This window comes from Parasteatoda tepidariorum, chromosome 1 (genome assembly GCF_982258835.1).
Source record: "Parasteatoda tepidariorum strain Cologne lab strain chromosome 1, Ptep-v5.0, whole genome shotgun sequence".
Lineage (NCBI taxonomy): Eukaryota > Metazoa > Arthropoda > Arachnida > Araneae > Theridiidae > Parasteatoda > Parasteatoda tepidariorum.
In genome coordinates, this window is record NC_141755.1 from 112,688,677 (window position 1) to 112,704,341 (window position 15,665).

At 30.5% G+C, this 15,665-nt stretch overlaps 1 protein-coding gene across 4 annotated transcripts in view; it reads right to left on the reverse strand.

The window, feature by feature from the left end:
- The window catches only part of RyR (Ryanodine receptor), a 286,011-nt gene extending 270,346 nt beyond the window's left edge, over positions 1-15,665 (reverse strand). For all 4 annotated transcript variants that reach the window (XM_087150450.1, XM_087150444.1, XM_087150445.1 and 1 more), the window contains exon 1: positions 15,532-15,665. In XM_087150450.1, the coding sequence (XP_087006576.1) occupies positions 15,532-15,585 (54 nt within the window). In that variant the 5' untranslated portion in view covers positions 15,586-15,665. The remainder of the gene's footprint in view (positions 1-15,531) is intronic.

Here is a 15,665-nt window from a genome sequence, read left to right on the forward strand (position 1 = left end):
ATGATAAACATATTTAATGAATGGTTTCTCAGTTATTGATAAGTTATACTACTTTTTACAATACATTTTATGTCGATACCTCCAATGGCATATATTACAAAATAATTATTGCGAGGAATCAATAATTATTGCAATATTAGGAATCAACTTTTCATATTCTCTTTTGTAAAAAAAGATTTTGTTATAGCAGCCAACAAATAACTAAGAATTTTAAAAAAAAAAAAAAGTTTATGAACTGATAAGATCACCGAACAAAACGATATCCCAATTAAACTAAATTTATGATATTATATACTAAAGCATTTTGGGATCGTTCGGTTGATTTTGATTTATAAATGTGAATTTTTTCTCTTTTTTAAATTTAAAAACAAAAATAATGGCGATTAGCCGAGCGAGCAGGAGAAATAAACCGCCTAATACTAAATAAATTTAAAACACGACAGAAAAAATGAATATTCATCTCGCTGTGTAACATAAAATCAAAAGAAGAAAAAGACAATGACCTGAAATTAAAAATGTTCTAAACTAAAACAATTTAGCCTTATGGTTAAGAGGAGCAGGTAAGGGTTGGCCGAAAGCCAAAAGAATCGATCCCTCCTCCTCTACATATGTAGACAGACTATAACGGATGACCCATTTCACGTGGTTTGTTAACCACACTGGGTCCCACCCATTAAAAGCTCGATAGAACACATTTCAAAATCAAATGCTTATAACGATTTAAAAATGATCGGCTTTCCTCCGTAGGTACTTTATATATATATATATATTTATATATATATATATATTTATATATATATATATATTTATATATATATATATATATATATATATATATATATATATATATATATATATATATATATATATATATATATATATATATATATATATATATATATATATATATATATATATATATATATATATATATATATATATATATATATATATATTATTTACTATATTGTAATTATTGGAGATAGTTTGTAAGGCCCTTTTGTTGGTAAAAAATACGATTCATTTAAAAATACAGAAAACAGGACAAATTTGGAAAAGACAAGATAAATTTGGAATACATGAAACAAGACAAAACACAGGTACAAGAATATTTAAAAAAATAAAAATCAGAGTTCAGCGGAATGATGTACGAGTCCAAACCTCATTCTATCAAAAATTAAGTATTTCCCATTGAAACTCATAATCCCTAGGCTAATCGAACAATTACAAGAAAAATTATAGATATTATTAATGTAAAGCATTTCTCAAAATATGATAAACATTGCAGGGATCGTTTCTAAAAAAAAAAAATTAAAAAAAAGAGAGAGAGAAAAAGGATTTTGAACCAATTATGAAACATAAAATTTATATTGATTGATTGATTCCTTACAAAGTAAATAATGATGATGAAATTTGATTACTATTAAATATTATTGATCATAAGTTAAAAAAAAGAAGAAAAAAAAAACACTATAAAATTAACTTCGTTAATCAAATTCCGGGGCTGAGAAGCGTGTGTTTTGAAGGAGAAGAAATTCGCCCTTTGTAAATTTCGTCGAGTAGTGTGTTGAAATGATTCAGCTACTACAATCTAGGAATTATAAATGTGAAAAATATAATACATTTTAAGTGTGAGAAAAACGAAAGTGTACATAAAAGTTATTTTAAAAAATTGTTTCCTCTACTTTATGTCGAAAGCGATGATGCTGAATCATTTATATTTTCAGAATGCTTGTCAAAAATGAAATCATCATTTAGGAATATTTATAAATTAAAGAAACGAAAGGGATGTCAAACAAATAACTCTTGTGGTAGATAAAACTCTGTTTGACTGACAGATGAATAGGACAGGATTATTAGAAATATGGGCCTGGATAGCCTGGTTGGCAGAGAGCGCTGGTCTCACGCTAGTGAGATCGGGAGTTAGAATCTAGGCTCCCCGTGTAGTAAATCGGGACTGGTCCACGTTAAATCTGTCGGGTCATAGAGTCCTCCATACTCCCATCACAAATTATACGTCTAAAGGTGCAAAATCGGAGGTGGATCTTTCTCTTGTTGAGGTTAAAAGTACGATCTGTAGATGAATGAATGGGTGTAACGTATGGGTGCAGCAGAATTTGAATTCTTGGCCATAGATGAAACCACTGGAAAACAATAACAGTTGCACCCCATTACCTTAATGGCCTTCGTCCGCAACAACAGAATTTTATATTATCTACAAAATGTGTTCTTGAGCCTGCTATGTTTATAGAATGGAAATAAAGAAAAAAGGGGATGAAAGGAAAATATAGAAAAATGTGACTTCATTGATATTGAATGTGAGAATCAATTGTGCAAAACCGTTCATAAGAAAAGAGATGGGAAATATTTTGTGGTGAGATGATTCTTAAGTGACGAAATTAATAAATTTTACGACAGTCCTTTAACCCGTTGTAACCAAATTTTCAATTAAAAAATTTGAGTCCAAATTTTAATCAGAAAACAATTTAATCAGAAAACAACAGTGAACCAAAACAAGAGAGGATAGTATGGAACTTTTTTCATTCTTCGACTGATTAATTTTCTTCATTTTTTTTGTCAAATTTTAAAATGTCTACTTCAAAATAAATACATATACCGAATTTTAAAATCATCTGTAGCAGGGGTGGCCACAACCTGCGGCTCTTTGAAGGATTATTTGTGGCTCTCGATAAATGTACCCGAGTTCCCTTTTCATTTTTGTGCTATTATATTTCATTAAATTTATGTTCCGAATTTTGGAAATTTGTACCAGAATCGAAGTATCTTGAATTAAAAAAGGCTGCTTATCGAATTATTTCAATAATTGGAACAACGTACTTATGTGGATTATTTTATTCCACTTCGAAACTCGTGAAATCCAAACACCGATCAGTCTTAGCTAAACAGCATCTCGAAGAATTACTGTCACCCATTATTCACCAAATTTTAAGCAATTATCAAGAAAAGTAAAATAAATGTGTTTAATTTTTAATATTTAAATTCAATACACATATTTTGTACTTTTATTTATATGTTTGCAATAAATGTTATTTCTGTAAAAAAAAAAAATAATAATAATACCTTTTTTGCATATCTTTTAAATACGTTTTTAACTGCGGCTCGAGAAAAATTTCAAATTTTGAAAAATGACTCGACTATCAAGGAGCTAGGCCACCCCTGATGCTATAGCACGGAATGTAGCGATAAGCATTTTTCCTGTTTGCGTCTTTATTGAATATTATTGAATGTGTTCAGCATTGAAAGAATAAGCCGCAATCTTTCAGTCTGGACAAATGTTTGAAGTCAAATTCGATGAAAAGTGATTGGGTGAGATTACTTTTATGTGCGCGAATGGAAACAGGTTTAAAAACCGGAGTAACATAAATTCGGGGAAAATTATCGGAGAATCGGGAAGAGTGTTTCCATATCTGATGTTGCTTATCAGCTAAAGATTACTAATTTTTTTTTTGTACGCAAGACGAAGAATAATAAAAAATAAAAGTGAACATATTTTTGTTACTACGTATTATTTTTCAGTCATTTTTGTATTTCGTTCTATGGGTCAATAATTTAAATAATGTGTCATAAAAGAGGGGAGTTTGGAATCATTAGTTAAAATTGTTTGCGGTTGTGAAGTCCCGGTTACAGTGAACCTAAATTTCGGCCCTTGAAGGTTCACTATAGCGAGGTTTGAATTTCATAGAGTAAAACAATCCTTTCGAACCATTTCTCTATACTATGGTAAACATAATTCTAAAACGAAGAAAAAATATTCAAGAAACAAGCGCAAAATTATCAAAATATTCATAATATTTTCATATTTATTAAAAAATAATAATTACAGGTTTGAGGTGAAAGCATTTTCCACGAAAAAACTGCTAGAACAATTTTAAATTCTCGCTATATTGAGACGCTCTGCGGAGAAACCGTTAATTCACAGAAAATGTGAATGAACGGTCGTTTATTTAATTGCAAAATCATTGTTTATTTGCATTATCTTTTTAATTGATTCGGATCTCAATGCTGAATTTGTGAATTAAAAGTTTGTAATTATTCATAAATTCAAATAAATTTTTAATTTATTCATTTATAACGCCGATTTTTCATAACTTCAATAATAATTTTCTTCGTCCTTTTTTAAAGCCATAATTGAAATATTTGCTATAAACTAATTTCGTGATAAGTTGTAAATTAAATAACATTCATAATTTTCATTCGAGTTATTAAATATTTATCTAAATATATATATTTTCTAAAACCTCTTAACTTTAAGAAAGCAACTAACCGTCCTGTTCACAGAGCAGCCCATACCGACTTAATCAAAGATTATTCGAAAAACGCTGCGACAGCACGATAATGATTCAGGCCCGATCTATTTTTGTTTAGGGCGCTGCAGAGTCAAGACGAAATTTGTTATTGTGCCAAGAATGTTTACTTCATTGATGGTTCATAATTATTCGAGTACGATTTTCCTTTATTCAAAGGCTTATTTAAAAAAAAGAAAAGAAGAAGATAAGAAAAGAAAGAACACTTTTTGGAACATTTAGATATTTGAAGCAAGAATTTCGTTCTACTTTAATTTTTAAATGGAATTTCTGGTTTTCAACGCAGTATGGTTAATTGAATACTTGCACTTCAAGAAGAAGAATACCGTGCATACCCACACATGTAACCTATGACATCAGCACCGGCGGATCGTTTCTAAGCAAAATGGCGTCTTACAGTTGATCTATGTTTCCTCACGTAAGTGAAGATGTTAGTTGGCGTGAAGTTAAATAAATACAACTAGGAGGCTCCACCCCCTGCTCGCTAACGCTCGCCAACCCCCGAGAATCGCTACGCAATCCTATGTGGTTCACGCCGTGAACCATGGCTCGGTGCTCTCGCTCGCCAATGAACACAATGTTCTAGCACAAAGACATAATATATTATCATCAAAGACATAGTATTTTATCATCAAAGACACAGTATTGTACTTATGCAGAAGGATTCTACCAATGTTCTTATTGGCTTTTAAAAAAGTATATTAGCTATTTAGATTGTAGATGGTGAAAAAATCAAAACATTAGCTAAATAAGAAACATATTAGCAAAATAAATTATCAAATATTGCCTCACTAATATTCTGCATTTTAAAGCGTGAAAATTCAATGCATAAATAAACGCGAAATATTAAAAAAATTCAATGCATTCAATACAAACACTTAAACGTTTTTTAGACGTTTAGGTAGCTCCCAGTAGAAAAATATCAATTCAACAGCGGCCTTTTAAAGCATTCTCACTTCAATTAATTAATTAATTCCTAATTGAGTTTAAATTAAATATTGTCATGTTTTTAGTGCATGAATCTGAATTGAACAACCTGATAATGCTCACTCTGGTTATTGTTATCTGGTTGCTCACTACGTGCTCTTGCGCGCCGAATCCAATCAATTAAAAATGAAAACTGTTGCCAGCGCGAGAAAAGAAATATCATCGATTTTATTGATACATACATACGTACGTATTAGCGTTTTATATAATAAGATGCCGCACATCGAATTCATTTAAAAATAATTCTTTCTATTCTGCACCTTTTGCTTATTTTAGATTTATTATTTGCTTATGTATTTTATTGTAACCATGATATATTTTTGTTTTGTTTACCCGACACCTTCGATGCATGATTAGTTTGTTTATGTTTCTAAGTGGCCTGTCTTTTTGTTAAGTAAGAAATGTAGAGTGATAGAATTGAAATCTTTGGGAAAGAATATAGAATGCATCATTTAAGAAAATTGATGCTTGATGGGATTGGCTTACTCGAAATAGAATAGAGCTAACAGTCGTCAACGTAAACAAATGCCATGTTTCAACAACTCATCAGGATGGATAAACCCACTCAACGCACTTGCAGGTATCTCATTTTAAAAAACAGTTTCTCATTGTTGCCTCGGCGTATGCTAATTGGCCAGAAAAACGCACGGATGCACATGTTAGTCATCTTTTTCGTTTTAATAGTTCACTGATTTCACTAAAATTAGTCAGTACATGCATTTTTCCTAAAATTCCAGAGAGTCTTAACTTCTGAAGACTCCCTTTAAAAAAAATGTGCAAAATTGAAAACACTTATTTAGTAATTTTACATAAATAACCTCCCTGACTTTTAGTCCGGCATTAAAGGAAAACATTTTGTTGATTCTTACTCATCGGTCACTTGACGGTCAAGCTAAATATATACCACAATTATGGAGATTTTTTGAAGTGATACTTCTTATGCGACTTCCAACAAGGTTGCGTTAAACGTTTAACGCTACATTTTTATTGGCCGGGAAATCACGTGGTAGGATCCAGTTTTCCCTCATTCATTTCCATATTGTTTTGGTTCTCACTAGCATAAAAGTATTGTTTTTCTATAAATATTTTTTTAGTTTGTTTTGATACACATACAATTTAATAGGGAAGAATTTTTTATTTTCAAATTTAGTGGATAACAATTGTAAAAAATGAGTGAAAACAATCCCACGGACAAGGCGACGGATTTAAGGTTATGTCAAGGTACGTCTCTTGTGAATATCAATTGATTGTTAGGTTTTCTCTTTTAAAATTACATTATGACGCATTCACATACATTATTAATACAGATACATTATCGAGGGCGAGACGATGAGGCAACCACAAGCACTTCCACTGGTTCAAGAGGTCCAGGAGGGAAAAATGCACAATATTACCGTTATTACAGAGCACGGAAGCGGAGCTGGAAAAAGAGTCGTTGAATAGAACTAGTGATCCTTCTACGACTGCTGATTCTTCTACAATTAACGTCGCAGGTTGCGAAGTTTAACTTCTTCCGCGCGGAGGGACTCCACGCACTATTTTTTTTTTCTTCTAGCTCATTAGTATTAATTCATTATTCACTCTTAAAAGTCTTTGTAAATAGCTTTATAACGAAAATTTACCTTTGATGTAAACGTCTACTGAAACTGTCTTAATAATTGGTGTGAAAATTGTAGAGCAAAAAATAATGGCCAATGCTCATGCTACTTTGAAATACTCAAGCAATGCTAGTTCATTCAGTACTCTAAAAGTATCTATATAATTCCCTAAATTCCACAAGTTTTTCAGTTTTGACCTCCCCTAAAATATCCTTTAGAAAAAACTTTCGCAAAAACAAATATCCTAACAGTTCCACATAGAGCACGTATTCTGAAAATAAAATATGCTAACCGATTTTTAAAACAATTGATCTTCCAGATTTATTTGTTATTCCTCAGTATAAAACCAATGAAAGTTATATAAGTACATTTTTACTTGTTATCTCCTATTTAAGGATAGTTTTATTCTGTTTCAATTTGTTTATAAAGATATTTAATAAATTAAATGCTTAAGTAAAAGTATTGTTCATTTAAACCATCTTCATTTAAAGCATGTTATAATAAGTAATATTTCTGAATTAAACAGCATTTTATGATGTTCGTTTAAAATATGTTATAAAGTAATGTTCATTTAATAGAATGCACATTACTGATTAAAGTAATATTAACAACAATTCAACGCATATTCATTTAAAGTATGTTACAAAGTAATCGTATAAATTTTACAGAATGAAACAGCATTTTATGATTTTCGTTTAACGTATGTTATAAAGTAATGTTCATTTAAAGTATGTTATAAAGCAATCGTATAAATATTAATGAATTAAACAGCATTTTATGTTAAAGAAACTTAGTTTCTACAATTATTTAACTGCATAGTTTACAGTTATTAAACTGTTAATAAATTATAATTTCTTATTGATAAATTATATTCATTTCTGAAATAGATTTGATGTAAAACTGCATACAAATTTTGATAATGTTACACTTAAAACGGAACATTGAAGATAAAGCAAACAAATTTAGTAAAACCAATGAAACACATTTCTCGACGAGATGCAGACACAGTTCGTTTTACCTCTCGGAGCAAGTTTATTTTAATCTGAATTCGTATGCAGTCAAATCAATGAATTAAACTAAAATTATTTAACCAGTTTTTATAGCAATCAAAAATTGAATATCGTGAATAAAGTTGTATTGGTAACCGAGTCAAAAGTTCAAATTACAATAGGATCGACAATTACTCAGTGGAACCCATTCTGTATTAAGACAACAAAAAAACTAGGAGGCTTCGCCCCCTGCTCGCTGGCGCTCGCCAACCCCCGGAACTGCTTTCGCAGTTCATTTCGGATTGCTTCGCAATCCGATGTTCGCTTTGCTCGCTCATTGGATACGTTCTTAACGTCTAGCTTTTGTATACTTTTTTGAACACTGAAGTTCCGAAAACTTTTCACTGTAGAAAATTCTAAACCTGTGCATTTCAATATTAATTTGAAATTGCAAACAGTTCGCATATTTTTCTTAATCACACTATTCTAAATTTCAGTTGTTGAGAAAAGTGACTGTTGTAAGATTTGTTTTAAAGTCTTTCCCACCAGAGGGCTAAAACCATGTGTTGTAGAACAATATGAAATAGTACTGAACGCCGGATGTAAAACATCGGCTTCGATGAAGATAATTTTGTGAGAATTTTTTTGATAATTCGGTGAGAATTCACCCGATTAGACATATGATACTCACTACGCGCTTTTGCGCGCCGAAGCCTATCAATTGGGTATAATATGAAAAAAACACAACTACTTCCACTTCGAAAATTTTACTAGGAATAACGTTTACCATTTAGTTTAATTAATAAGCTGAGTTTTAAATATGTTTACTAAATTCATAAACTTAGATAAAACAGCAAAATAAATTATTTCAAAAGGAACTAGACTAATACAATTCCAACCTGCCGAGTAGCGACTTATAACAACACACTTCATTTAATGTTTACTTGTTGCTAGAAATCAGGTTCGCAGAAAATGCTGTTTACTAGTTAAATTTAGTAGGAATAACACGACCTGTGACGTAGGCTATAGTATACCCAATTAAAACGTATTAGCGTTTTATATAATATAGATCAGCCATGTGATGCTCACTACGTGCTCTTGCGCGCCGAAGCCTATCAATTAAAAATGAAAACTGTTGCCAACGCGAGAAAAGAAATATCATCGGTTTTATTGATACATACGTATTAGCGTTTTATATAATATAGATTGGGTATATTTTCATTAAATAGTTTTTAATTTTGCAGAAACAATCTGTTTAAAGAAGCACAAATCTCCACACCTTTCTTGGCACAATTCATTTAACAACTACGAGGTTGAGCTCGCCAGTTCTCATTCACTTTTGTCTTTCACAGAACATTTTTGTCTCAAAATATACAATTATTTTAGCTTTGAGTTAGAACATTTTGTTAATCATAGCGAAATGAAACTGGATTTGAAAAATAATCATCTCAAGTTAAGAAAAAAGAACCTTGACCCAATAAGATGAAATAAATACGAAGTCATTTTAGGTAAAGCAAATCAAATAGCTACCTATCCTTCATTATTAAATTTTTATTATTATTATTATTTTTAAATTTCACGATAAATGTTAAGATCTTTTTAATTTATTTTGTTGCTACTTTTAATGAACATCTACTCGAAAGCGTGTTCATAAAAAGAAGATCGCGTGAGAGAAAAATAAATTTTCTACAACAGTGGATATACAGTCAATATTTATTTATTATTATTCCACTGGTACTATTTTTTACTCACCACCTTTATAAGTTTCTAAATCTTATAGATTTTGAGTAGCAAAGCAAAATAATGCGTGAATCAAAAAAGTGAGAAAAAATTAGCTAAAAAAGACACTTAAAATATCAATAACTTTTAAACAAATTGGAATTCCTCTGACCTATATGGTATTCTCTCCAACAAGTTCAACAGTTAATAATTCTTGAACAAATTAATTCCCGTACACCAGGGGTGTCAAACTCGCGGCCCGAGATGAACATTTTTGTGGCCCAGTCAATATATCCGAAGCAAAGTAAAAATAAAATAGAAATGTGAATTGGAAACGAAACCAGCATATAAAATTATAATATACTTTATTTATAAACTATACGGATCATTTTAAATTGTCCACTCGAAAATGTAAAATTCTGATTGGCTGAAATGGAATCCGTTTCACACTAAGCTATCAATTAGATAGTACATAATCAGGTTTATCGTACCATAGCGAGGTAAGTTGGTTATCTTGCTCCAAGGTTCTCAATCCATTCTGGGATTTGAGAGAAAAGATATGTAAGTTTTTGCAAACTATGAATCAAGATACAAGCTTGTTCTCCGATCAAATATGGTTGCAAGATTTATCTTTTATGGTTGATGTAAGCAAACACTTATCTGATTTAAATTTATTGTTACAAGGCAAGGATCAGATCATTACAAACATTTATCACGTAATTAAAAAAGCATTCAAATGTAAACTATTTCTTTGGGAAAGGCAACTGAAAAATGAAGATTTAACGCACTTCCCCACGTGCAACAAGAACAAATCTAGTTTAGATGATACTGCATCGTATCAAAAATACACAGAAATTTGAAACAAGGTTTAAAGATTTTAATTCTTTGGAAGACAAATTTTGTTTGTTTTCTTTGATTTTCTCAATAAATATAGACTCAGTACCCAGTTATATGCAAATGGAAGTGATTGAGATTCAGTGCGACTCAAATTTGAAGGCAAAATTCATTGAAATGGATGTGCCTGAATTTCACGAATTGTCTAATTTCGCGCCATTTCCATTTCCCATTTACTGGCAAGGTTTGAAAATACTCGAAAATTCGCGTATGAAATTATTTCCAAGTTTGGAAGTACTTATCAGTGAGAGCAATTATTTTCTGTTATGAATGGAAGTAAATCTCCTGTCCGAAACCGTATTAATAGCGCTCACGTTGGGTCAATTTTGAAATTAGTCTCGGCCAATAAAATTTCTCCAGAAATAGAAAAGATAATAGCAGAGAAGAGATGTCAAGTATCAGGACGTAAACAATAATTTAACTTTATATATGCTTATTACAATTCAAAATAAAAATATTTGTTTCTATGAACATTGATTTTTTTTTGCGGCCCACCTGAAGTTAAGCATTGTTTATTTGCCCCAAGTTAGCTTTTGAGTTTGACACCCCTGCCGTACACTTTCCTACACACCTCAGTAATTTAAAGTTTCTAAGCCATGGGAGCTCGATCGCATCTCAACGGGGTGACCGGGGTTCGATGGCTGGGATTTTGCATCAGGCTCGCACCGACCACAGTGCTGAGATGAAATATCATCAGTGGTAGACAGTTAAGAGTTCACTTGCCGTTAGGCTAATCATGGAAATTTTGGGTGGTTTACCTCTCCATGTCACGCAAATACGAAATTTCTCTCAATACTTGATCCAGGAGTTCCCTTGTCTTCTGGATTAGGTTCAAAATGACAAGACTACGGAGTTGAACATTGGTAGTCGTAAACTCAAAATTGGGTCGGCTGTTCAACAACGGTTATAAAATGTGAAGTCTTATAATTTTTGAGGAACAAAGCGAAATATAACATAAAGTGGAACACCCAAAACAATTATGACACGAATTTTTAATATAAAGAGAAAAATAATGAAAAAAGATGATGCCACTGTAACAAATGTCTCATCTGTTTGCAATTATATTTTTGACCCCAATGTGTTTCATAATATTCTTAAAACAGAAATGTATAACCATGAACTGCTGAAATATTTAATATCAAAATATAATAATTTTATTCATAGGTTCTTAAAAACTGAGAATGATAAAGAGATTTATTATTTTAAAAAAGCAATCACATTAAAGGTTAAGAAATCTCTCCATACATTTTAGTAATTATTTTATCACGTTTCTATTATCTATGATTTCGTATCTATGACATAGGAATTTTTGCAATTGAAATTTCGGTCACTAGTACTTATAGATCTCTACTTGAGCTCCATGCCTGATGACAGCAGCAATGATTACCTAGTCGATACAAGTGTAATTTACCTTCTGACCAGCTAACATCGCACCTGAAGTCCCTAAAGACCAAGTTTCAATCACTTCCAAACACTAAGAATATCTTATTATATTTTATAACCTGCTTTGAACAGCTGACTCATTCATGGATTTTTTAATTCCGCACTCTTGTAATTTTGAACCCAACCCAGTAGACAAGTGCAATCCTGGATTAAACACTGGGACAAATTACTTTTGAACTCTTTGGTGCTTTGGTGGAACTAATCCACAGTTGCGTTACATGGGGAGGAAAGTCTTCAATGGATACAGTAAAGTTAACCTAACCCATAATCCGTCTACAACTAAGGATATTTTACGTCAGCACTAGGGTCGGTGCCTGCCGGGATTCGCATTTACCAACCATCGCTAGGATTCGAACCTGCGTCACCGCATTTTTAAAGCTCTAACTTCCGATCCACCACAGCTCCAGCAGAATTAATCGACATTTTCGAGAATTTATCGCCAAACAAAATTTTGACCACTTTCTGAAAACACTCAAATTTGAATGAAATAATTCCTTACGGTGACAAGAAAATTTATTTTAATGGCAAATATCACGAATTTTGACCAGTTTTAACAGTTTCCACAAAAAAATAGAAATTGGGAAGCAATAAATTTCTCACAAAGTTTTAGCAGCATAATATTACTTTCTCCTTTTTAGTCTACTTTTAAAAAAAGTAGATTTTAAATTTTTAACTTCATTTTTTTCTTTTTTAACAATACGAATTCATCATTTAAAAGTAGCAATATAATAAAAAGAAGAAGAAAAGAAACGGCCGTTGATCATGAAATATTTTACTTTTGAAAATTTAAATAAATCTTCAAATTTCGGTTGTTTTAAAAAACTTATAATTCTTTATAAAATTAAAATTGTCCGAGAGTTAAAAAAAAGATTAAACGGAAAACAAAATCTTTTGTTTATATTCATACCTATTTTCATCTAAAAGTTACGTTTTGTATATATTTGTTTCATTAATCATTTAAGAATATTTTCAACTCTGATGACAATTAGTTGGTATCTCATATTGTTTATAAATGAAATATTATGATAAATAAAGTATAGTTTCTTTGATGAAATATTAATTAACTTTTAAGACATCCTAAGTAGTAGAAAGGGAGATCAAAATCTTCTTTATTTTATTTTGTACTACAAACGATCCGTATATTTATAATATATTTTTATTCTTCATGATTTTCTTCGCCAACTTTAATGTCTCAAATACTAAGAAAGATAAACGACGAGAACTTTGGATTGATCGCCGTTGTTTGATTTGACTCTTTTTTCAGGATATTTAAAAAACTATATTTATCCCCCCCCCCAACCTTCAGCATTACCTAATAATTTAAATTCCCAAGTTGAAGAGTTTCTTGTCAAAAAGGTTATGGCGAATAATTTTCGAAATAAAAAATGAATTTTTTCAGAAAAATCACCGTGTACTGCTTCCCAAGAAAAATTGCTGTCCACATATTAAAACGTTTCATGAAAACATGGAAAGCGACGACTTTGAAGCAATTTTCCGAATAGAAAAATTGATTGATTAGCAATTTCGAAAACGATGTCGACATGTCATGATGGCAGAGTTTTTTTTATTAGGTTGTTAAAAAGTTCCGCAACACCCTTGTTGAAAAATCTCGTTTATAGCAATAACGAATCGAAACCCGAAGTTCCAATCATCTAGATCTCTCTTATTGATGAAAGTTTAAATAAACTAAGAACATTCAAAAACAACAAAACAAAATGAAAATTCCTAAAAGTTTAAATATTCGAAGAGTTGCAGAACCCTTTTAACAACCTGACAATAAACTCTATTCATGTAAGTTTATTGTAAACGAATTTTTTTTTTTTTTTTTTTTTTTTGAATGCATAATTATGTTTGCGTTGTTTTTAAAAGTAAAATTATCGTTTCTGAATTTAGATCAATTGTCCCATTCATACAAATATCTTTATTAGTACTCATTCTGATATTTCATGACTCAACGTCTTCGAATACTATTTAAGAATTTTTTTTTCCTACTTTTTAGAACACATTTGGTTCTGAACTTGTTATCTCGTAACTTGTTAACTCGTAAACTCACTATCTCGAAGTTTTGTAAGCGTCTCTGCAACTTTGAGATATCGAGAGTATCTTGTATTTTTAAATAAAAATCCCTACCCAAGGAAGATCTCTTTCCGATTTCACAGAGAAGAGAAGTTATTTTTAAGAACCCCCGTTCTATAGATAGACCTCTAGACTGTTCCTTTTCTTACATCGTCAAGAATATTTGAAGAATAGTGAAGTGATCTAAAAGTTTAGTGCCACATCATACTTTTATGATAAGAAATAATTTTTTTTTAATATTAATTGAAAAAATTTTAAAAAAATACATCTCTATCCAACATAAAAAGATAAAAACAGTTGTCTTGTCATTGTAGTGGATTGAAGAATATATAAAATAAGTTCTGCAAATTATTTCTCTGTCGTATGAAATATTTCAATTATGATACAAGTAACTTAATATCGTTAACTGAAGATATCATAAACTATTTGTAATGTTGAATGACTGCTTTACAATCATTAAACGGTAAAAAATTAATTTTTTGTGACCATTACAATAATTATTTAAAACTGAAATGAAATACTAGGAATTGATTTTTTCCATTTTTTCCTTACAGAAACACTCAACTAGTTTTCTTAGTTACCAAAAATAAAAGGGAAAAAAAAGTTTTATGAATTTGCAATGTTAAGCAAGCAAAGTGATATGATTTAAATTTTATTTTATTAAAATCCGGAACTAAATTTGAGTTATTAGAATGGAGAATTTTGTAATCTTTTTACCCTTTGTCGAAATGGGACACTTTTATAGATTTTTTTCTGGCTCTTTAATTGCAAGTAAAAGAATATTTTTTAATTATTAAAAAATAAACAGTCTAATAGTTTCTAAAAAAATCTATTAGATTCTAGAAATTATATTTGTACTTAAAACAATAAAATCCACAAAATAAAAAGTAGTTTGAAATTTTGTTCCATTCATACTCAAAAATTTATCAATGATTAATTGCTTAAATTTAAGAAAAAATTTATGATGAATAACTGCTTCTCTAAATAATTGCAAATTTGAAAAATTATTGTTTGGAAGTGATCCATGTTTTTAGCATTAACGCACCCGTGTCCGATGCTGTATTTTATAACCAAAAATTATTAAATGCCAAATATAATATTTTTCACTTATTTTGTACAAAATAATGAAATAACAAAAGAAGAAAAATTAGCACGAAATAATGAAAATTCTGCGTCAATAGAATTTAAATCGTTCCGGAACAAAAAATTATTGAGAAGAACTCCTTGGGGTTAACAGCGACTTGTAATTCCGAAAGTAAATTATTCCGAAATTGCTTACTAAAATATTTATTTCAGAAATAATAATTTGCAACTAGCAGTTATTCAAGAACATATTTATTGATACATTTTACCCATTTTTAGAAACTTATTCATTTTATTTTTCATTCTAAACAATAAAAGTAAAATGAACTTATCATTCCAGTTCATTTCTAACAATGAATTTATCTCAAAAATGATGATTCTTAAAAATTATCAACTGAATAAAAGGAATAAACTGACCGTTCGTAAAAACGAGACATCGTCCTGCTCGGAGCTTCCTTCAGCTTCAGCCATGTCGCAGGCTCACCGAAACGCTAAATCCTTTTAAATCTCACAACCCATCTGTGCAGACGATCTTCCCATCTGGAAGACCC